The 24,017-nt window shown below is 40.2% G+C and overlaps 2 protein-coding genes across 8 annotated transcripts in view; one reads left to right on the top strand and one right to left on the bottom strand.

Annotated features, from left to right (window-relative positions):
- The window catches only part of LOC113573532 (LARGE xylosyl- and glucuronyltransferase 1), a 53,499-nt gene extending 42,073 nt beyond the window's left edge, over window positions 1-11,426 (top strand). For all 7 annotated transcript variants that reach the window (XM_027003847.2, XM_027003845.2, XM_027003846.2 and 4 more), the window contains 7 exons: window positions 557-682; window positions 1,197-1,352; window positions 3,604-3,767; window positions 7,067-7,345; window positions 7,542-7,688; window positions 8,280-8,475; window positions 9,363-11,426. In XM_027003847.2, coding sequence (XP_026859648.2) covers window positions 557-682; window positions 1,197-1,352; window positions 3,604-3,767; window positions 7,067-7,345; window positions 7,542-7,688; window positions 8,280-8,475; window positions 9,363-9,560 — 1,266 coding nt within the window. In that variant the 3' untranslated portion in view covers window positions 9,561-11,426. The remainder of the gene's footprint in view (window positions 1-556; window positions 683-1,196; window positions 1,353-3,603; window positions 3,768-7,066; window positions 7,346-7,541; window positions 7,689-8,279; window positions 8,476-9,362) is intronic.
- A 1,745-nt stretch (window positions 11,427-13,171) lies between these two features.
- Window positions 13,172-23,589, bottom strand: LOC113573568 (stimulated by retinoic acid gene 8 protein homolog). Its single transcript, XM_027003908.2, has 9 exons — window positions 23,509-23,589; window positions 23,031-23,199; window positions 19,597-19,672; window positions 19,408-19,486; window positions 19,019-19,138; window positions 18,590-18,857; window positions 17,761-17,822; window positions 15,944-16,055; window positions 13,172-13,395 (listed from the first exon to the last, which is right to left on the bottom strand). Exons 2-9 carry the CDS (start codon window positions 23,187-23,189, stop codon window positions 13,324-13,326), a joined length of 948 nt encoding a protein of 315 aa, XP_026859709.2. The 5' UTR covers window positions 23,190-23,199; window positions 23,509-23,589; the 3' UTR covers window positions 13,172-13,323.
- Between the last annotated feature and the right edge of the window lie 428 nt (window positions 23,590-24,017).

Here is a 24,017-nt window from a genome sequence, read left to right as displayed (position 1 = left end):
TACCATTAAACAGTGTTTCCGCATCAGTGGGTTGTGGTTAACAGAGAACCACTGATCTGATGGGAAAAATTGATGGTTTTGTCATAAACCATGGTGATCAGAACAGACAACATACTTTTCTGCTTACATGCTCAGTGTAATGTTATTCGCTGGGATGTTTTAGTTCTGATCTATTTCTCTCTTGGGACCTAAGTTTACTTCTGCAGTCAGTTATCTGATTACAGTTTAGTTTCTTAATTGGGCAACACAGACATGATGGGCAGTGGTAGCTTTGTGGTAAAGGTACTTGACTTGTAATCAGAAGGTTGCTGGTTCAAGCCCCACCACTGCCAAGTTTCCACTGTTGTGCCCCTGAGCAAGGCCCTTAACCCTCAAGTTGTACTTAGTTGTAACTATAAGTCACTTTGGAGAAAAGTGTCAGCTAAATGCCATAATGATGGGGTACTGTACACTTGAATTGTCTTTTTGTGTGATGTGAGAAGGGGCTCCATAAGAGTGCAAGGATCTGTTTGCATCTGATGTAATGGAATGTAAGGTGTGGTGGTGTGCTTTGCAGGATATCTTCAATGCTGTGATCAAACAGAACCCCTTCCTGGTACACCAGCTGCCTTGCTTCTGGAACGTCCAGCTGTCCGATCACACCCGGTCTGAGAAGTGCTACAGGGATGTGTCTGACCTCAAGGTGAGTGTTTGACAGAGGCCTTTGTACTTACCGCAGAGAGAGTGAGAGGCCTAGCAAATGCATATGGGAAAAAGTTTGATGCGAGTGCCTGGGACTGACGAAAGAGAGGCGGATGAAGAAAAAGAAGTGGCATGTCTCTGATGCTGCATGTCCGCTTGCCATCCTGCTGACTGTGACCATCTGCTCGGAGAGCGGGCGCTTGTTCCAAGAAGCTGAGTGACAGTAGCGGAATAACTGCCTGGTGCCCCCTGGTCCTCCCCTGTCTGCAACTGCTGTTCTTTTTAGCTGCCTTGGCTCTAGCACACTGACCTTTATACGAATACACACCTGGGTTTGGTGCAAAAGTTGATGCACCTCATCCCCACATGACAGCGTGATTGACTGGCCCTCTTTTCCACCTCTCTCTCTGGCACACCTTCACACTCGCCCACTGGCTGTATAAACACAGCTACCATATGCATGACTTTTAAAGATATTTCATTCTCTCAGTAAGCCTCTCTGCCTGATGACACAGGTTATCCACTGGAACTCTCCTAAGAAACTGCGGGTGAAGAACAAGCATGTGGAGTTCTTCAGGAACCTTTACCTGACCTTTCTGGAGTATGATGGCAACCTGTTGAGGAGGGAGCTTTTTGGCTGCCCCAGTGAGACCGACCACAACAGTGAGAATGTAGGTAAACCACAGTGGGGAAACACAATAAATTATGACAAGGCATATTCTCATTATACTGATCAATAAGAATATGAAACCAGGCTCATAGAGCAGAACAGTGCAACCGCAAATAGCATGTCAGAGCAGAGCAGAATACAGCCATAGTTACAATGGGAGAGTGATTTTAGTCATTCAGACTTTGGCTCACAAAAAGCCACACAGGTCTAGAACAAGGGGGAGGCAGGGGGTTTTTTCTATTATTTCCATAACATCATACCCGCTGAGAGCATGAAGTGCTTTCCAACCATAGCACTAGGGAAGCATTGTTTGTTTGGATATCTGCGATTCAGTGCATATGCAGGTGACCATAAAGAATAAATGAGGTTTTGAGTTCATTGTGCCTCCTGGTTTCCCCTACTGAGGGAACAAGAAGGATGAAATTATACATCCTCTCCACTCCAGCACATATAGTTGTGTGACAGCGATTTTATTTTTTTTAAAAATCACTCACCCTTCTTCTGTATTGTGGCAAAGGTCAAATGTTTCCATAGGGTACAGTGCAAGACAAGATGATGAAGTCTCTTACATTCGCTCCTTCTGCCTGTCTCCCACTTTCTGTTATTGTCCTTCTCTTTCTCCCCCACTCAGCACTGAGATGACAGATGCCTCTGTGTGTAAGGGACACAGATGGGTCTTTCATATGACTCTGAGTGTGTGTGTGTATATGTGTGTGCACGTCTGTGTGTGTGCATACTGTGTGCGTTCATTCTGGGTCATTCTCTCCCCTCATAACAAGAACACCAGGTGGTCTTTATAATGAGACACTTTTTTGTAAGGCATGTTGAGAAAGAGTGAGTTTGTGTGTAGAAAGATCACAGGAGCAATACAGGCTGCATCCCTGTGGAAGGAACATTAGCATTACTCCCTGTTTCACCCATGTATCCCAGTCTTAATTTCCTAACTCAGAAATACCTGCTGTTGAATTCCACTTCACACACGTTTATTAAATGGAGGAGATGAAGAAAATATCTCTAAATATCTGTAAACAGATATGCAAAGGAGATGAAAAATCTCTGGTTGTCTGGTCCTAAATGCAGATTTGTCTTACAGAATCCAAGTGTCTGAAGAATCCAGTACATCTCCAGGTTCCTTAATTAATCAAGCTGTTCTCAGTTTGACATTTTCAGAGATGGTTTAGGCATGGCTTTTGTCATGCTAATCAATTTAATGGGTTCCTTTTAAGACCAGAAATATGCAGTTTGCTCGATTTTGCTGACTTTGAAGAGCTATTTAAATCACATTAATGGTATGCTTGGACTAATTTAGTTACTGAGCAGTTAGTTGGTGCAGCTTTCCTCACATATGGCTACAGTTCCAGCCACAAACATTCAACCTCACAAGACCTCATGTGCTTATATTAGGACACTTTTATTTGGAAAATAAATACACCATCCTCATATGAGGCCTTTTCTCTTTCTTCTTTCTGCTCAGAGTTATCAGGTAACTTTCCAGTTATCAGGTACAACTAGTTACTTACATTAAGAAGAAATTTTTTTTAAATGTACATAAAATTGCTGGGGTCTCAGGAGCTTCTAGCAGTCTGATAAATTATAGCAGACAACTTTATTTGTTTTGAAAGAACAAACAGGTTACTTCTGGTGATATTTATAGTATTGTTAATATATCTTCACATTATATATAAATGCTGTAAAGCTCAGCAGATCACAATTTCCTCTGATGATGCACCCATTAAAAAGCACTTCTTAGTGCTTTTATGAATCCCTGCTTCTGGGATTCATGTTTGCAAAGAACTGAAAAACTGTTAAGCATCAGAGTACTTTTCTTCTCTCTCTCTCTCTCTCTCTCTCTCTCTCTCTCAACCTCTCTCAAATATGCATATTGCGCATGGTGTGATATTACTTTGCATTGCATTGTTGTGTTGACTCTCCACCATAATGGAAATTGTTGCATTAAGTAATGTAGAATTTTATTCTCCGGTATCTATTATTCATTCTACTTCTGCAGTTCCAGTTATGGTGTATAGCTGATTGTTATAAAGGTGCAGCCAAGATGGATTCTAAGGGTACAACTGACCCATTTAGAGAAGGCTGGAACACCACCCCTTTACTGATGTGGTTAAATCTGACCAATGTGTCTGATGTTGCCTCAGCTAAGAGAATCTTTAAGCAGGGGGTAGAGTCTGCAGAGTATGTTGCTTTAATGCAATCTTTCATGCAGCCTCACATATGTGTGTCTGATGGTGCCTCAGCTCCAGAAGACTCTGCTGGAGCTTGATGAGGATGACCCATGTTATGAGTTCCGGCGAGAGCGATTCACTGTGCACCGCACACACCTCTACTTCCTGCATTACGAGTACCAGCCCAGTGCAGACCAGACTGATGTTACCCTGGTGGCCCAGCTCTCAATGGACAGGTATGAGAGAACCTGCTGAAATTGTATGCTGGAAATCTCTCTATTGACATGTACATTGATACTTAATGGTTCAGGTGATTCTAGGTCATTCATTCCCTTCCTCAAAAGAATACCAGGTGGTCTTTATAATGAGATATACAGAAATCCAACCATTTATAATTGAAGATATTTATGATTAATATTTCTTCACAAAAGCAACTTCAGGCAAAACAAAGTAGTTTGATTTATGTAGTGCAATGTAAGACAAATACAATAATTATAACCTTGGCATAAAACAGTAAAAGAGAAATTCATTTAAAACAAAAAAGAAAAACAAGATGTTAATGTCATCACCTGAGAAGTAATGCACCAATCAGGAATTCTGGATGAACCTTGGACAAAAAAACACAAAAAAGATGTTTGACCCTTAAAAAATTTATCGATCACTCCTCACCATAGCATGGGGCTTCTGGGGGTTTTGGGGCTCCTGAGGTAAATGTTCTAGCAACCATAACAATATTAAAAATCTACTTCCAAAATTTCAAATCTTCAAAAGGCAACAAGCTCACTAAATAATAGGTAAACCATGTAGTGATTTGTATATTAACAGCATTCCATAGAATGCTAAATTTAACTGGTAGCTAGTATATGGTGCTATGGTCAGTATGGGTAATATGTTCAGTCTAGTGAGAACTCATACAAACACAAGCTTATTCAAAGCCTCATTAAAGCAACCAACCAGTCAGGCATAGCAGTAGTCCAGCCTTGAGGTAATGAAGGCATGGACTGGTATAGCAAACAAGTTCAGCGCTCCAAAATATGTTTGAGTTACTGTATATTTGTACTCGCATCAAGAACACTGTCTTTAAATTTGATTGGGTTGACAACAACTGTCTCATCCCTTTAAGCTTTATCAAAAGAGGTTCCCAGTTTCTTGTTACAAATTCACAGATTGTATTTCTAAAGCTTAAATGCAGATCCTTGCAGACTTTTGCCTCATTTGAGTAGTTGGTTAGGCTATAAATTGACAGTGTCTAAGTTTGTTTTTGTGAAAACTTGTTAGTTGATACATGTAGCTGCTGATACATATGTTTATAACATTTTTTTGAGTAAAGAGAGGAGCATTAAACTAAACCACGTGGTCTGTATTTGGCATCAGTTGGTACTTCTGGATTGCTCACTCTTATCATCTCTCAGTTAGGAGGCAAATGAGGACTAATAGAGCTGCTTAGTAATTTAACACAGCCAATGCATGTGAAATGCTGTGAGTATTGTTTGCTCTCAGTAAACAAGGTCTTTGGTGTTCCAGCCATAGTCTGGAAAGGGACTGTTTTCTATTCACGTAACCATCCATGTCTAAAGTATTTCTGCTACTCAAATAAAAATGGAAATGCATTTATTGTTGCATCCCTGTGAATAGTGTATTTGTTGAAATCAGCTTATACAAAATGTAATAGTGTCAGGATAGTATTTTTTAAATAACCACATTGATTTCTGCCTCTGATAATGTTCATAATTTTGGATAAGCTTAATTAAAGTGGAGGCTGTCTACTTATCAGTATCAACAGATTGCTCATGATCATGTGACATGTTTTTTCATTTTTCGATTTTGGCTCACGGTTTCAGTTTTATTATTTTGAGAATAATGAGAGCACCCTGGTCCACATTGATAAGAGTGAGGAAGGCAGCTGGGAAAGCCCTCAACCCTTCACTCTAAATTGGTATTCACCTCTGTCCACCAGCCCTCAATAACAACCCACTGGCTCATTAGATTTCCAAATGCTGGGACAGGTCAGCTACAGACCGAGGCGCTGACTACTGACAGATCTGATTGAGCTGGAATCAGGGAGAAAGGTCAGGTGTTGGGTAATTCCTGCCATCCCTATTTAAAGAAATCAGAGATAAGAGTGTTTTGGCTGCAGAGGCTAAGGCGGCAAAAAGAAAGGGAATCGCCTTTTGCTTTCTGTCAAATGGCTGCCCTCTTTGGACAAGGACAAATCAAGTGTTAGGATCAATTTGTTTAAATTTAGAATGTTAGATAAATATTTTCTTCACAGTTGGTGTTTGAATCGACATGTTAATAATGATCTTAAGATTCAGAAAGGAGGCCATCTATAAAGAAATCTATGCTTATCCTCACTGATGTTGAACCACAAATTGGCTCAAGAGGAAACAGTACCAACTTGAATTGATAGAGTGCTCTTGAAGGATGTTCTGTGAAGGAATAATCAGCTTGTGTGCGCAGCCTGAACCACTTTAATTCAAACCCAGTTTTGTCTGTCTCAAACTAATTACCATGAATGTTGGGGTAAATGTCTGAAGTGAATTGGTTGATTTTGAGCATTTAAAGTCAACTGCACGGTCCATGTGAACAATGCCCCCCCACTTATTTCCATTTAACCCTCCACTTGGCCATGAACATGAGTACTAGATACTGATTGGGCCTATTCTTCTTTAAATAATCACTAGTTAGTTCTACACTATACTAACACTAGTTAGGTCTACACTAGTTCATTTTCTAAATATTTCCAACTTAAATGCAGCAAATGAAAAGTATTATTTGCTCTCCAGTTACTGTGGTTTTAACAGGTTACTATGGAATAAAGGTCTTTTGCTTAATGTTATGACTTGTCTGTGGGTGTATAGTTCAGCCTACGTTGCTTTTCTCTCACATGCAGACTTGATTGCTTGCCTGTTTCTCTGATACCTCTGAAAGTCAGCTAGAGCATAGGACATTGGCATTGATTTCAGATGGCAAAGTGTTAGGACCCACTTTAGATTTACTGTTTATTTCTTTCCTGCAATCAGTGCCAGCAAAGCAGTTGATAGAACTAGACAAACTGACAGCTACATTTGAGAGTACTGTGACAAAGATCTGTGGAGAAATCATGTCCTAATGCCCCACAAAATTGATGCTGTCAGCAATTAGAGTCAAGTTAATTCGCTTGTCCATCTTTTTGTGCTATTTTGTTCTTACAGACTTGATAAGGTGAGAATGATGTCACCCTTTACTGACTCCACATAGCAGAAAAGGTCAGGGTGGTCAGAAAGGCTAAAACCTTTGCTTTTCATTTGGGGCAATGAATCTACTTCCATCTCCTTTTGTATATGAACAACCTCACTGACTGGGGATGTATAACCTTTGTCAAGTAAACCAATTCAGAATGAGACCCCAGATCCAGATGATTAATCCAGAGTGGTCTAACATCAGTAATATGGATGTGCATGCCATATTTTTTTTCCCTCCAGTGTTTAATTATTATCATGTTATTGAATGGCTGTTAGTACACTGAGTGTAAGGTAATGTTGGTGTGGTGCAGGCTGCAGATGCTGGAGGCCATCTGTAAACACTGGGAGGGCCCCATCAGTCTGGCTCTCTACCTGTCTGACGCCGAGGCCCAGCAATTCCTGCGCTATGCTCAGGGCTCTGAGGTGCTCATGAGTAGAAGCAACGTGGGATACCACATTGTCTACAAGGAGGGCCAGTTTTACCCTGTCAACCTGCTGCGCAACGTCGCCATGAGGCAGGTCAGCACACCCTATATGTTCCTGTCAGACATCGACTTCCTGCCCATGTATGGACTCTACGAGTACCTCAGGTAAGGTTGACTCCTACAGGACTGGAACACATTAAACTGTGACTAGAAATATTCAAGAGTTCTGGATCTTAGCAATGTTGGGAAAACTAAGGTCTTCCAAAAAGAATTTCCGGAAGCTCAGGAACAGGCGGATACAGACTATGGGCACAAGCTTGTATTGCCAATACCTGAACCACTTATAATGATTTTCCTGCAGGAAGTCAGTGGTTCAGCTGGACATGACTATCACCAAGAAGGCTCTGGTGGTACCTGCGTTTGAGACACTGCGTTACCGGCTGTCCTACCCTAAATCCAAGGCTGAACTTCTGTCCCAGCTGGACATGGGCACCCTCTTCACATTCAGGTTTCCAAAAAATTCCACACACTACAGTGCATGTCTTATGAAGTACTTTTACATAAATTATCAAGAGCTTTAAATTTAGGGGTAGACACATTGCCTACCTTACCACAGCCTACATAGACATCTTACTTGTTGGAGTCTTTTAATCTAAAAAAAGAGCATTTTATTCATGGAATGTGAAGTATCAGCATATGGCTGGAAGACTAATTCAGTCTAAGTCCAAGTTTGTTCTCCATGGAAAATATAGTCTCTACACTGCAATGGGACAGTCTGTGAACATTTCAGAATACAAACACACACACCCACAGCCCCCAGGTTTTCCAAAATTTTATGGAGCTCTTCACCTGGCCAATAGATATATTGGATTGTCAGGACTGCTAAGGATATGTGTTGCTACCTTTTAAAGAATACGTGATTTAACACTCAGTTTATAATGATTGTTAAAGAAGACACAATCTATGTTAATAAATACCATAATTCATGTTATTGCACGTACAATTTTAGAACGCAGTTTGAAGTTGTTTGTTCTCAGTTAATGTTACTGTTTGTATTTGCTTGCCCACATAAATTCTCAATCTGTTCATATTTACTCAGGTACCATGTATGGACAAAAGGCCATGCTCCAACTAACTTTGCTAAATGGCGGACAGCCACGACTCCATACAGAGTGCAGTGGGAGGCAGACTTTGAACCGTATGTAATGGTACGGAGGGACAGTCCTGAGTATGACCGCAGGTTTGTGGGATTCGGATGGAACAAAGTGGCCCACATTATGGAGCTGGATGCACAGGTATTACAGCAATCATGAACTTTGTCAGCAAAAAGCAGCAACAGAGAGTTCCCCTTCATCTCGGAAACCAGAATCTTGGTGATTCTCAAGATGCAAAATTTATTTATAAACTCTGGGAACAAAGTGCTGATTATGTGGGTAGGAAACTACTTGGTAATTCAACTTCTTCTCATAGGAGGAAAAGTGGAATTTGGAGAGTTATACTTGCAAATAAAAATGGAACTGCCTGAGGATGTAATTTTGTAATTTCTTGACATTTATTTATTAAAAGCCACTGTAGCATTATTGTTATTAGGATATGTTTTGGAATGTCTAATGAACAGCTTTATTAAGTATGGCCAAGTTTGTGCTCATTTTGGTGAACTATGCAAAAGGCGTTTTCAGCAGTCATTATTGGTGAAGTTAAACTTCCTGCTGAAATCCCTGCCCTCATGAAAATATAATTCTTGATTCATTCTCCTGAACAGTGTCATTTGCAAAGGTCTTTTCAGTCCAAACTTTTGCATCACTTGCAGTCTTGACATTTTTCTCCCACAGACACTTATAGTTTCCCCCTTAATTACATAATTCAAAACTTCAGATTTTTGACCTTTCTAAATAAAGTTGAACTGTATGTTATTAAGTGGGATGATATAAATATAATACAAATATAAATCAATTTTTTTATTACAACTACAACTATTTTTATATTTAGTAAAATACTAATTAAATACTGACATGAAATGGAAAGACATCTAAGCAGTGTATCCGGAAAAGGTGCTTAAATTTTAAGATGACCTGATGTATGACAGCAGACATATTTTTGATTAGTCTGTACCATCTGTTTGATTTTTTAGATGGTTCTCTTTGGGTGTGTCTGACAGTCATTTTATGATTCTTGTTCACAGGAATACGAGTTTCTTGTGTTACCCAACGCCTTTATGATCCACATGCCTCATGCACCCAGCTTCGACATCACCAAGTTCCGCTCCAATAAACAGTACCGCGTTTGTCTCAAGACTCTCAAAGAGGAGTTTCAGCAGAACATGTCCCGTCGCTATGGTTTTGCGGCCCTTAAGTACATGACTGCAAACAATAGTGGCTAGCAAAGCCACCACATACTTAAACTACTCTGCTGATGCCATTTGCTATCAGATTGGTAGGTGGCATGATTGGCCTGTACTGGACCTCGTCGGCCAATATTAAACTCAGAGGGCACCAGGCTTGCTTCCACATTCTGTCAGTGAGGGAGCTGCCGTGACCACTGAGACTGTTTTTGTGCTTTGGAAATAGCAATAATGCAATGTTTCATACAATCTGCTGGATGCCATAATGTTGAAAGGTCAGTGGAGGAAGGCGATCTACCAAGTTATCCAGGTTTCACCTACTCCATGAAAGGGATATTATTAATCATTAAGCAGAAAAATGTTGATTTCTACCATGGTAAGCTGTGTATTACTGGGTAACCACAGCATGTGTCACTGTAGACTCAGCTGTGCTTTGCTGGACTAAATCTACTGATGCCTTGAAAAAAATAGAGTAATGCCTTGAAGGCAGTATTGTTTGGTTATACTTTTTGCAGTATTAGTTCTCAGAGTAAGTAACATGGACATATAGCAGGAGAGCCCCAATCAATCATTTACCTAGTAAAACTAGGAAAGGTGATTGCTAGTGTGTATAAACAAAATGTTGGTAATGTGTTAAGGACATGATGTTTAGATCTCGCCTACAAGAAGAAAAAATGTAATTATTCACCAATACTGTTTAACAGAGGGTCTTGGGTTTTAAAGCAATGGACTTACAGGGAAGCATTGTTTGCAATAAGAACCTGCGAGATTCCAGGGTTTTTCATTCTTAAAAGAATTGGGCCTGGAGAATTGGACCTGAGTTTACAGTAGCTCAATTTCAAGGAAGTTAAAAATAAATAAAACAAGGCAAACATATATAGAAAAGCCACAAACCATGCCCAAGTAAATCCTTAATATTGACACCCTCCTGTTTTTCTTTCTAATTATTTTTGTTTTCATGAGATTATAATGTTTGTTTTTGTCATTATCAGTAATGTGTTTACATTTCTTGCAGATGTATAAGCAAGCTAACAAAAATGCACTAACTCCATGGAGGAGTAAATAAGAAAGCATGAACATCTGTGTGTGTATGGTGGGTGGGGTGAGACACTCAGAAGCAGCTAAATACACGTGGCAGCATTTGAAATGCAAGACAACTAAGTACAATTATCTGATGTGCAGCAATTGTGCAGCAGCTGATGAAGAGTTAACACTTTTTCCACCCCAACCCACCATCCCCATCCTAGTTTAAGTTTGCATCTCACATTACACCATGTTATGAAGTTGACATGTCAGGTTACTTCAGGTCATTTACATTGTGTTCAAAAAGAAATAATTCATAACACCATAAACTCTAGAGTGAACAACAATAATGGGATTGACCCCAATAAATAAAAACAAATCAAAACTAGCATTGCCTTATTGAGGGTAAACTCAAGGCTAACCCCCCTCTTGTATCTGAGCACATAAGGAAATGATTTGATGAGGTGTCCTTATCATGTCAATCATGGCATGTGAATTTGTCAGTACTTGAGTGTTGTTATTGGCAGCATAGGCTCAAGGGCTTTCATTTTGTTCAGAACTTTATATTAAAACAAACCATCCACATTTAGATAGCAGGGATGAGCATGGCTGCTGCGAACTGTAAAGATGTCTATTTCAGCTTTGTTGCGTGAAGACAGGGTTGGTGTGTATGTGTTTTTCAAACTGCTTTGTATATGAAAGACGGTGTGTGTGCGCAGGATAGCGCTGACAGATTTTTGGCAACCTGAATAAAAAAAAAAGTACTGGAAAAAAATTATTTTCTTTTGTTACTGGTATATGTTAGGGAATAGTGTACCAGCTGCACCTGCGATTTGCCTAAGGCAATGCTCTCTGATATTTTAGAATATCCCAAGATTGCTGGATAACCATAAATAATAAAATATGAATAAATAACAGACTATGATACAAACCATTAACAAACAACATTAAAATGTGTCCTGTTTTTGGATGTCGACAGTATGGTATTAAAGAGATGGGTGTGGTGAGAGTGTAACGGCTTCAAGGCTAGACATACACTATATTGGCATAAATATTCACTCACCCATCCAAATCATTGAATTCAGGCGTTCAATCACTTCCATGGTCACAGGTGTATAAAACCATGCACATAGCCATGCAGACTGCTTCTACAAACATTTGTGAAAGAATGGGTTGCTCTCAGTAGCTCAGTGAATTCCAGTGTGGTACCATGATAGGCTGCCACCTGTGCAACAAGTCCAGTCGTGAAATTTCCTCGCTACTAAATATTCCACAGACAACTGTCAGTGGTATTATAACAAAGTGGAAGTGACTGGGAATGACAGCAACTCAGCCACAAAGTGGTAGGCCATGTAAAATGACAGCGGATGCTGAGGCGCAAAGGTCCCTTTCTGCAGAGTCAATCGCTACAGACCTCCAAACTTCATATGGCCTTCAGGTTAGCTCAAGAACTGTGCGGAGAGAGCTTCATGGAATGGGTTTCCATGGCCGAGCTGCTGCAACCAAGACTTACATCACCAAGCGCAGTTCAAAGTGTCGGATGCAACGGTGTAAAGCACGTCTCCACTAGAGCAGTAGAGATGTGTCCTCTGGAGTGATGAATCACACTTCTCCATCTGGCAATCCGATGGACGAGTCTGGGTTTGGTGGTTGCCAAGAGAATGGTACTTGTCTGACTGCATTGTGCCAAGTGTAAAGTTTGATGGAGGGGGGATTATGGTATGGGGTTGTGTTTCAGGAGTTGGGCTCGGCCCTTTAGTTCCAGTGAAAGGAACTGTTAATACTTCAGCATACCAAGAGATTTTGGACAATTTCATGCTCCCAACTTTCTGGGAACAGTTTGGGGATGGCCCCTTCCAATTTCAACATGACTGCGCACCAGTGCACAAAGCAAGGTCCATAAAGACATGGATGAGCAAGTTTGGTGTGGAAAAACTTGACTGGCCTGCACAGAGTCCAGACCTCAACCCGATACAACACCTTTGGGATGAATTGGAGCGGACACTGTGAGCCAGGCCTTCTCATCCAACATTGTCTGATCTGACAAATGCGCTTCTGGAAGAATGGTCAAAAATTCCCATAAACACACTCCTAAACCATATGGAAAGCCTTCCCAGAAGAGTTGAAGCTGTTATGGATGCAAACGGTGGGCCAACATCATATTAAAACCTATGGATTAAGATTGGGATGTCATTCAAGTTCATATGCGTGCGAAGGCAGACGAGCGAATACATTTGGCAATATAGTGTAACAAGTTCTAACTGCATTGCAGGTACACTTTGGAGATGCTGCCTGCACGTTATCCGTCCACTGGAAATGGCTTGCAGGACGGGGGAAGAGTCTCTCTAAGACACTGGAACACATGCAGTCCCGGAGCTGGGTTGGTCATGATGCCATATATGATGATTGTTTATGGAGAAGGCTGTATTAGTGACAAAGGCGATCATCACAGGCAGATCATCACTGTGTCTCTCGTACATGCCAGGCAGCAGTGAAAATACTGATCAACGAGGCAAGCCACTGAGAAATCAAAGACAAGCTGACTTAGCACTCACTTATAATGTGGTACTGGTCATTTTGGCCTAAAGTCATTTATTTAGAACATTTAAATGATCAGAGCATGACCAATGACCACAACATCATCATTAAACAACAAACATGGTCTGAACAAAATATTTTGAAAGAAGAAACAAGTTTTATGAACTTTCTGAAAATGCAGTTTAAACAGCAAAAAAATTTAGTGTGTAAAAAAATGAAATCTGACAGCTACAAAGGCAGACTAAAAGTCTTCATCAAAGCTTTCTGAACACCTCAGGAAAAGCTCTTCATTTTCAACACCTGGGTACCAATCCTGAAACATATTGAGGCAAGAATAAGTGTACTGGGTGGCACCTTCCATAAAATATGGATAACCAATAAGCTGTATACAGTATCACAGGAAAAAAAGTAGGAACTTGGGCCAAGACACAGGGTCAAAACCTTTCTTCTTTCTAGGGCAGGGCCTGAAGATGAAGCTTAAGTACTGTGACAGTTGTATGTTATTTTCAGGGAGCCAAAAAAAGATTCTTATTATTTTGGCCCATGCTGTAATTACAGACAAACGACACATTACTGTTTTATTATTTTCTCACATTAGAGCTGCAGTGTGTGCTGTTAAGAGTCCATTATGCATATTGGCTTCCATACATTCAATGCTACTCATTTCTTCACGCTATGATTTAAAAGAGCATTTTCATTAGCTTCTCAGTCCACAGAGGAAAGCGTAAGTACTTCTCCATTCTTATTGAACATGCCATGATTAAATATGATTAAATATATTCTGCCCTGCAATGTGCCATAACCTCTCCCCTGCATCAATAACACCAAGCAATATTAATAGTGCAAATTCAAACTGCCCCAAGACATATGCTATTCATCTTTTAGAGAGCCAGTAATGATTATACATTACACAGGCAGTACTGAAATACCTTCAGTGCCCTCACCCTCATTTTGTTTACTTACAGTACGTTAATGTCAATGACTGCTACATATCACACTGGGTCATAATTGAGAACTAAAGCCAACACGAACAGCAAGTTCTACAATGTTTGCATGCCTAGGTGGAAATAAATAGGCAGCCTTTATAAACTGGTATATTGAAGTCTGAAACTCAGTCTCTTCTGAAGGTCTGTATAAGGTTTTGTGAGAGGCAGTGCAGGTTTCTGTATTATTGCTCAGCTGTCATTTTTATAAAATCAATTGTTTACAGCAGTGTGTTTGGAGCCTAACATCTATGTATAGTCATGGGCAAAAGTTTTGAGACTGACACAAATTTTGGTTTTCACAGTTTACTGCCTCAGTTATTTTAGATCCTTTTGTAAGATGTTTATATGGTATAGTGAATTACAATTATAAGCATTTCATATGTTTTTTTTACTTTTTATTGACAAATAAATCCAGTTTAATCAAAGACTTGGCAGTGAGCGCTACCATGAGTCCCGTGTCATGCCAACAGTGAGGCATCCTAAGACCATTCATGTGTGGGGTTGCTTCTCATCCAAGGGAGTGGCTTTGCTCAAATCTTTGCCTAAGAACACTGCCATGAATAAGTAATGGTATCAAAACATCCTCCAAAAGCAACTTCTCCCAACAATCCAGGAGCGATTTGGTGATGAACAATGCTTTTTCCAGCATGACAGAGCACCATGTTACAAAGCAAAGGGGATAACCAGGTGGCTTGGTGAAAAAACATTGAAGTTTTGGGTCCATGGCCAGGAAACTCCCCAGATCTGAATCCCATTGAGAACACAGAAACTGTGATCAACTCCAAGCACTGATCAGGCAAGAATGGGTTGCCATCAGTCAAGATTTTGCACAGAAGCTGATATCTAGCATGCCAAGGCGAATTGTAGCAGTTTTAAGAAAGAAGGGTCAACACTGTTAATATTGTCTTTGCTTAAACTGGATGTATTTGTCAATAAAAAGTTTAAAAACCTATGAAATGCTTATAATTGTACTTCACTATACCATATAAACATCTGCCAAAAAAACAGGCAGTAAACGTTGTGAAAACCAAAATGTGTCAGTATCAAAACTATTGGCCACGACTGTAGAATGTAAATAGACCCCCATGGAATTAGTAAATAGTACATAAAGTTATAGTACATAAAGTATCAACAAACATACTGAACCTGAAAATGCTTGCACCATTACACTACTAGTAGGAATGCATGATTAGAACAATTGCTCTGCTTATGTGAAAACTGTCAATGTTTTGCAACTAATTGTTTGAAATAGCACACAAGTTTGTATTTATATGCTTATTTTCTACTTGCAATAACCTGGTCATTGCAACCGTGACATCACTGTCTTCCCCTGAAATTTATAATTCTGCTTTATAAATCTTCTACAAACACTAGATTATTTATCCACTTTGGAGGGTGTTGGTCATTCCAGTTTTTTTTTCCTTTCATAGTGCTCTCAAATCTTTACTTTGGTTTATGTCTTATGACTTCAAAGGCAGACATCAAAGCACAAGCTGTCAGTTTGTTGCAGAGTAAAAACAGTCATTGTACACTGAGGATCTGTGATGAAATGCTAACTTTTATAACACTAAAATTCAGGTTTATTTGTACTTTTTGTTGTCTATTTGTAGTGCCTTTTACTGATTTTTACTCACAAATACTATAAAAAAGGGGACATTCTATGCCCCTCCTATAAAGAATCATTTTGACCTCACTGTGAAACTGGCCGGCAGAGAAAACAGTATTCTCCACGAACACAAAACACTTGGACCATACTGACAAATTAACAGAGGCACAGCTCATAAAGCAGTCCAACTAGTAAAAGCAGATAGATCTATTTGGGCATGCATCTCTGCTGCAAAACATTCCCTTTGTAAACCTGACCATGTCAGCTACCTGGCTGAGCTCCTCCTCCTGAGATGTGTGGCTCTGGACGAAGCCCTTGATGTCCTTGTAGATCTCCCTCAGCCTCTTATAGTCATCACTCTGTAATGGCAGGAGTGCAGACCTGTGGAATGGACAATGGTGCAGACAACCATTAGTCAACAAGAATTCAACATCCAAAACCAAAAACATCAAACCACACTGACAAGGAGGACTCTTCAGCCAAAATCTTGAAAGATGTAATGACATGTGCTGCCCAAATGATTACTGTCATCTTCGACCAAGTGTGGACAAGTCACCCTACACACCAGCAGCAAACAAAGGAGGATATGGTACAATAAATCATTCATCTCATGTCTAAGTAGCACTTATAAAAAGAGCATGAGTTACACACAACCAGTCTCATTTACTGTGCATGTGATTATAAACTCTGAAATAAGAGCACTACTCCCAAGATGCATGGCACTGAATATTGTATACTATACATATTTAGCTGGCCTATTATAATGAATTATTATGAAATAAGCCATTTTAATTGTAAATAACTTGATGTACATACTTCCCTTTAGAGGACTGATTAACATTTCTCATGCTACTTTGTTTTAGTGCATAATGAAATGTATTACAATGGACATGTATCCACCAGTTAGCGCAACTATGTCTTCACATATCACCAATGAATTCACAATGTGTGTTTGTGTTTTCTTATGTCTATGCATGTCTCCCATTATGATGTTATGACTGTAAACTGCCTTCCTTCCCACTGAACTTTTCCTGGTGGCACTATTTATGCCCACATGTTCATCTCCGTCTCTATCGTATGTAAACCTCTGTGTCTTGTCAGAGCTTATTGCTGTGCACATGCACTTCAGATACAACCTTGGGTGCGTGTTCGTGAGCTTGGTGCATGTCCTACAGGGAGCATCAGCCTGCTCCCGACTGTGACTGATTGCTTCAGCCAGGACGTAGAAAACATCCAGGATTAGAGAGCTACGTGAGGAGACTGTTCTCCCTCTGAGGATCCACTCATATGCCTGCTTCTGTCATCGCCCCCCCCCCCTTCCCGTTCTCCATGGAGTTGCTTCTCTAGCAGCATTTTCTCCACTGGAACCAGAGAACATTTCTAAGTACCCCTTTCAACGGCTATTACTTGTGCTTTCGATTCTGTGACACCTCAACATAGGGCTCCTGAGGCTTTTTAATCAGACCTGGTTAAACGGGTTATGTTACCACTGTGTTACCATTAATGCTGTTTCGCTTCTGATCACAATTTTACTGCCATATAAAGTGGACAAGTAGGAAAAATAGGTAAGCATACATAATGATCATCTAGAGAGCACACACCTGTTTCAATAGATAGTTGTACAAGCTCCAGCTACAAAGGCCATTATTTTACTGTGACTGGGGTGTGAAGCACAGTTACAGACATGACTGATTACAACAGGTTGGAGGGCTACATGTGAATTGGGAAGAGTTTTCCTACAGAAGTACATAAGACTGCACTGCTTACTTTCTTGATTCTGTAGCTACCAGTGTGACAAATAACAGAATTTAAAGGCATAGAAATATGTATCCAGAAAGACATTATAGGTAACTGGCCTTATGATATATACCTATCCAACTGTATTAGATGCAAAATTATTTTGATCATGGCAATGTCACGGAAAATAGGTAGCACTATAGCAAAATATGTAGCAAAAAGGAATAAATTAATACATTTATTGTATAGCTTGTTTAATAATATTAACAATGACATTGTATAAGCTTATTCAGTAGCTAAATTCAATGGATATTTCTGGTATTCATGCATAGCAAGTATGGATCAGTACCTGTTTGCAGAAGTGGCATCCATGTCTCTCTGCACCACATCATAGACATCCTGGAGTAGATCCTACCAATGAGATATGAACTTTCCGTCAACAATGTTTCAACTATTTCAGAACTTATGTGCCCCAACAGTTAAGGGAGAAATCTCAAAAGCTGCTGGTTCCAAGGATAAGCTAACTCTATAGTGGCTACAGTATTAAAGACATCTTTTGTGTTTTGAGAAGTGAACAATTTCCTGGCGTGACGTTATCGGAGCATAACGGCAACTTGGTAACAGGACCTGGCTGCGATAAGGCCACACTGTTCATTTTAAACGCCTCATCTGCTCCTGCCTCAGCCGCATGGGTCCACGGGCGAGCAGACACGATTGTCCTGGTGCAAGGAGAGCCTGGGGCTCCCGCCCAGAGACCTTTCGTCTGTTTGCAGTCTGGGAAAGAGGGATTAAGCGATGGCATCTGTCCTAAGAGAAGCCCATGTGGCAGAGATCGCTGGAAATCACGCCTCATCCGGAGCGCACCCTTGTGCAGTTGTGTGATAAAGGATCTCGCCCCGAGGTCTTCCAGACAGTGATAAACAGCTTTCATATGGGATGTGGCCCTGGAGAAAGGATCCTGCTTGTGTAGCGGGCTCCGCTGTGCACATATTACGAAATTTAATGCGGCTAAAGGAAATCTGGGCTCCTGGGGTAAAGAAGAATATCAGCTGGGGGAAAGAGTTCTGCTGGTGAAAGCTAGAAGAGGGAGTATTACTTGTAACTAAGCATGAAAAATCAGAAACTGTAAGGAAATGACTAATGATTGAAAAACAAAAATTTGCACCATCGCTACTTACTGCCTCAAAAGCAGAAGTTCCATATGTGTTTACGCTGGCGAGCTGGGAGGAGTCGACTGGGCTAAAGGAGGGTTTATCAGCTGGCCTTGCCCTAGGGACAGAGCCCTCATCCAGTGTGTGCCGCTGGACTGCAGTCTTTTGTTCAGGAGGAAGGATATTCCATAAGCCTGAGATTGCCTGAGAGACAACAGGCAGGCTAGTCTGGTATGAAGCAAGGACCCTGCTGTGTAGGAGGAGTTCAAGAGTCTGCCTATAGAAACAGAGATACCTGCACAAAAGAGAGAGGAGTTTTGACCCTCACTTGGATCAAAAACATATGCAGTTCTCTAGTTTTTATTTCTGGTTCATTTTCACTTCAAGCGCTGGACTGTTTTTATAGTCAGTGTTTAGGATCCTCATCAGAGAAGGCATTAATTTTGAAGAACCCACCCCTCAAACTCCTGAAAGTTGGGGACAGACAGACCAGTTGACTGTGGCGACTCATCCATTTCTTCATTATCCTCACTGCTATCTGAACCCTCATCCACATGAGGCACATGTGCTCTATAGCTGGGGAAAGTGTATTAACAGTGTGATCAACAATAGAATTGAGCGCCACAGTAAAAACTTAAAGCCCTTATTTCAGAGTAAATTTGCCAAATTCAGTGAATACAGGATCAAAATGCTGCCAGCAGAAATATAAGAATGAAGCATATTAAAATACTATACAAATTAATGGTGCAGAACCTAAATGTGTACAACAGATTTCAAATCATCTACAATGTAAAAAATCATTTGCTGCCATCTAGTGGTTGTTATAATAATGGAGACCTTCCAACCATTTTGAATAGAGTTTCCTGTATTCTTCTCGCACCTCTTCCAAAGTCTTGGGCCCTTCATTATCATTCAGAACAACTTCTATGAAAGTCAAAAGTTCAGTCATGATAAATAGCACAGAAGATATTTTTATATATATATATATATATATATATAAATAAAGTTATTTGTATACTTATACTTAACAGTACCCTTCAGTGCAAGTAATTTGCTGAGGTAAGCTTCCTTCTCAAGCAGAAATCCCTTGGCGTGATCAAGGATCTTCCACTGCAAAAACCATCATGAGTGACCGCATTTTAGCATAACTTGCACCAGAGAATCCGAACAAGTCTGCCCTACACTAAATGACTTTGAAAAGACTTTGAAAAGACTAGTCTGTCAATCTCTCACTCTAAATGCCATATGTAATTAATCAAAGAGTTTTTACAGACTATTTGCAAGACTGATTAGACTGATTGCTTTTTAGATTATTTCCCATCATGCACTGCTGGAAATGTACAAGAAGGGAATCTACTGAACAATGGAGCAGAAACAGAAACAGCTTTTGGCCACAGCTGCCCCTATGTGCAAAGTGGTTTATTCTGAAACAGCCAAAAGCTGTGATTGAAAAACGGTGTTATTCCCCTGAATATTGATTTCTGAACTCTTCCCAAGTTAAAACATTACCACTGTGTTGTTTAAAAATGAATAGGATTTTTTCTTTTGATTATTTGATGTGTACAAACACTGTATCTCTCTTTATTTTGAACAGTTGTCATGTTCTGCCAATAAAATGGATATTTTTAATTTGGAATTTGGGAGAAATATTGTCAGTGATTTGTTTTCTTTCTTGGGCTATCCTCTGCTTGGTTAAGGTAGTGTCTGAGTTTAATTACTTTTTCCTTGGATTCTGTTAAGTTCAAGGCTTGTCTGGACCTACTCCTTGTAAGCTGTTGTTGGATGTAATTACTCATTCCACATGTGATTTCCACTTGTCCCTAGGTTTGAACTGGGGTTGGGCACAGCCCTTACAGGACTGATAAATTAGGATGACTCCCCTACAGATGTGTATGTCTGCAGCAGTTAGGAAGAATTTCTTTCTGCAGTAGTTCATCACCTACACAGAGTGGACTCCTGAAACTCGTCTAAGTATAATTATTTTCTACATTTTATCTCAAATGTGTCTCATTTAATGCATCCTTCCAGTTTGAAATGTTTCTCAGTTCCTGTCTGCTTACCCCACAGATCTCAGAGACTATCACCATTGCAAGCACAATAATACCATTAAACCTATCTACCCCGAATGGTCATCAGTCACAGTACACTTTGTTCCAGGCAGTCTGGAATTGCTGATCTGCTGTCCAGAAAGCTGACTTCATCCCAGGCACTGACAGAGACCTGGATTACCCCTGAAAACTCAGTGACTCTGGCTGCCTTGTCCTCTGCCTTCATGCTTACTCATTCTCCCTGGCAGTTTGGCATGGGTGATGACACAGGTTTGCTGTTGCCTCAAAATTGGTGTTTCACCTGACTCTCCCTTCTCTACTCTTTCTCTTTCCTCATTTTGTGTTCATGGTTTTAGTGTCTTTCACCACTAAACTTCACATCATGCTGCAAACTGTGCCCTATCCCTCCCTCTACCCTTGCTTCTACCATCCTACATACCCTTCCTCTCCCTCACTCTTCTCCCTCTCCTAGATAAATCTATCTAGGAGATAATTTCCTCTCTACACTCTCTTTGTCAATTAACCTTTTGTGCCCTCTCTCCAGACTTGCAAGAGCTGCTTCTATTCATCGCTGCCATCAATAACTCCTTATCCTTGGGACATGTGCCTACTGCACTCAAGACTGCCAGTGTGGTGCCAAACCTAAAAAAGGCCACTCTTGACAGCTGACATATGCAACTACAGGCATATCACTCCTCTTTTTCCTCTCAGAAGTTCTTTTTTAAGCAGTCTATGATCAATTGTCTGTTTCTTGCCCAGAACCACACCAGGATCCCAAGCAGCGTGGCTTCAAGCTAGTGCATTCCACAGAAACTGCCATCATAGCAGTGACTGAGAAGGGTCATGCTGTCAGAGCAGCCAAACTGTCATCTGCCCTGATTTCTCTGAATCTTTCTGCAGTCTTTGATACAGTAAACCACAATATCATCTCAGTTTTCTCCTACCTCAGAATCACTGGTTCTGCACTTAAATGGTTCCAGTACGATCGGGAAACATGGAAAGGATCGACATCCACTCCATATAGATCCTCTACTAGTGTCCCTCAGGGCTTAGTGCTGGGTCCTCTTCTCTCATTACACTCGCTCGCTTGATCTTCCCCTGGTTTCTCATGCTACTACTATGCTGATGACACTCAACTAACTTTTGTTCTTCCCACTGTCACCCAGGTTTCCAGTTGTATCTCAGAGTGCCTGGCTAACATCACTTCATGAATGACAGCTCATCACTTAGAGTTTCATCGCTCAACCCCAGCAAAACTGAGCTTCTGTACATCGCAGGAAGTCCTGATTCTCACTGTTTCCATTGATAACTCCCTGGTCACTCTGTCTGAAGCTGCATGCAGCCCTGGTATCACTTTTGATAATCAATTATCACTCTACTCATGTTTCAGACCTGGCCCAGTAGTTATGTTTTCACCTCTGTGACTTGAAAGATTTGATCCTTTCTCTCTCAGCAGGCTACCCAGGTGCCTGTTCAGTCTCCTCATTTCAAGGCTTGACTACTACAACTTTACTGGTATTACTGTACAGGTCATCAGGCCCCTATAATTGATCAAGTAATAGCACGGCTGATCTTCAGTCTTCCGAAGATGACTCATGTTACTTCACTGCTGTGTTCCTTTCACTGGCTTCTAGTAGCTGTTCGAATCAGGTATAAAAACCCTGATGTTTGCCTACAAAGTCAAGAATACACCACCTCTTCCCTATATGATGGCAATGATCAAAGCCCAATCTGTACCTCAAGTGCTTAGAGCTTCAAGTGCAGGTCAGCTTGAAATGCCATCCTTTAAGTCTCATAGAAGATAAGCATCAAGACTCTTCTGTCCTGGCTTCTGTCTCTGCTTCCCACTGGTGGAACCAATTTTAACTGGTTGTCTAAATAGCAAAGTCCCTCGTTGTCTTCAAACACAGACTGAAGACTCCTCCATTGGTGTACTATTTTAAATTATCACTAACCCTGAACTTGATATGTCTTATTGTCTCAAAACTGAATTGTTCTGAATTCTACTGTTTCTTATTTCCAAGTATCAGTGCTTATTGTTTTGGTACTGCATTGTTTATTTCTAGGTATGAGCAATGACTCATGTATCTTAGATCAATGGTATTTTTGCACTAACCTATTTATACTAGCTAGTTCAATGAAAATTAGGCCTCCCCACTCACTTGTCCCTAGACCATTCTCTATGACCATGAAGACTCTTGCTTAGTGAGCACCTGATAACATAAACCCTCACCTTGTTAAGGAATGCTCAAACACATGACTATAATTAGTAAACCCAGAAAACAGTATAATTTTGCAGTGTTTTTTTCAGAAAGGTATGTCATAGTGTTTTGAGTCTGGATTTTTAAAATATAAGATTCTGATTTGAATTACCTAACATTTATTAACGTTGTGGGATGCGACTTGACTGTTTTGCTTACCTTAGCAGGAGTTTTTTGAGTTGTAGGACACACAACATTTTTAAGGGATTCGAAAAGACCCGCTAAAGTCGCTCGGTGGTGGGACTGTAGCGTTACCGCTCTCCTCCGCGCTTTCCGATGCTCGTTAGCGTCCCTTTTCTTTTCCCTACTCGAAAACATATCTTTCGTCCTGATGAAAAACGAAAAACAGCCTGCGTTAGCAAGCTGTCAACAAATATAGATATGTACCTAATCAAGAATATAGTGTTTTTTACATTGTCTTACATTTATTAAAATCATCGTGTGGCAGTTCTTTAACGATAATGTAGCTAGCTAGCTACTTAACAGAACTAACATTAGCTAGCGTTAGCTATCTAACAGGAGTGAAATAGCTGGCTAACAAACTACATAGGTATCGCTAACATATCACTCCAAAACCAAGAAAGTAACAATAAAGTCAGTATAGCAGCATAACTCTGTTGCGGTTAAGTGCACTTACCTTTCAAGTTTTTTCGTAAGACTCTCTAAGTTAGCTCTCAATTGTTAATTTAGCTAGGTAATATTATATGTCCTGTACATGAAGTTGCCTAAACTGTCCAGTGTGACCTGCATCCTAACTTTATCTAGAGACAGCAATGACAACTCGTTATAAGCATCAATCTTGACAGCAGATTTCGCTGTTGCATTTCGATCTTTTACAATTTCTTTTACACAAGTTTGTATTTTAAAATAAAAATGAATTAACCATACCTTTATTAAATATCTAATTTAATGAACAAAAATAAATTATATTTAGGGCTACATTCATCACTGCAACCAATGAACTGATTCATGCGTACAGATGCACATCTTCACACAAAAATCATGGCCAGCTACATTTTCAGTATGTCTTTTGTAACTTTGTCGTTTTTGTTTCTTATTGTTTGCCATTATTGCTACTGTTGCTGTCTTTTTCCTAATGAAGAGATCCAGTTTCTTTATGTTGTTAACACATTTCAGATATGGATG

Source organism: Electrophorus electricus, chromosome 7, assembly GCF_013358815.1.
Source record: "Electrophorus electricus isolate fEleEle1 chromosome 7, fEleEle1.pri, whole genome shotgun sequence".
Lineage (NCBI taxonomy): Eukaryota > Metazoa > Chordata > Actinopteri > Gymnotiformes > Gymnotidae > Electrophorus > Electrophorus electricus.
The sequence above is the reverse complement of the archived record's forward strand: the minus strand, read 5'-3'. Positions and strand labels throughout refer to the sequence as shown.

What these genes read in the sequence shown, in the direction of transcription:
- LOC113573568 (XM_027003908.2), bottom strand. Translation starts at nt 23,189, where the DNA reads ATGTTTTCGAGTAGGGAAAAGAAAAGGGACGCTAACGAGCATCGGAAA. An exon ending in CAAATTACTTGCACTGAAGG is followed by an intron (nt 19,487 to 19,596) that starts GTACTGTTAAGT and finishes TGACTTTCATAG; the next exon opens with AAGTTGTTCTGAATGATAAT. An exon ending in GAACTTCTGCTTTTGAGGCA is followed by an intron (nt 17,823 to 18,589) that starts GTAAGTAGCGAT and finishes TCTCATTGGTAG; the next exon opens with GATCTACTCCAGGATGTCTA.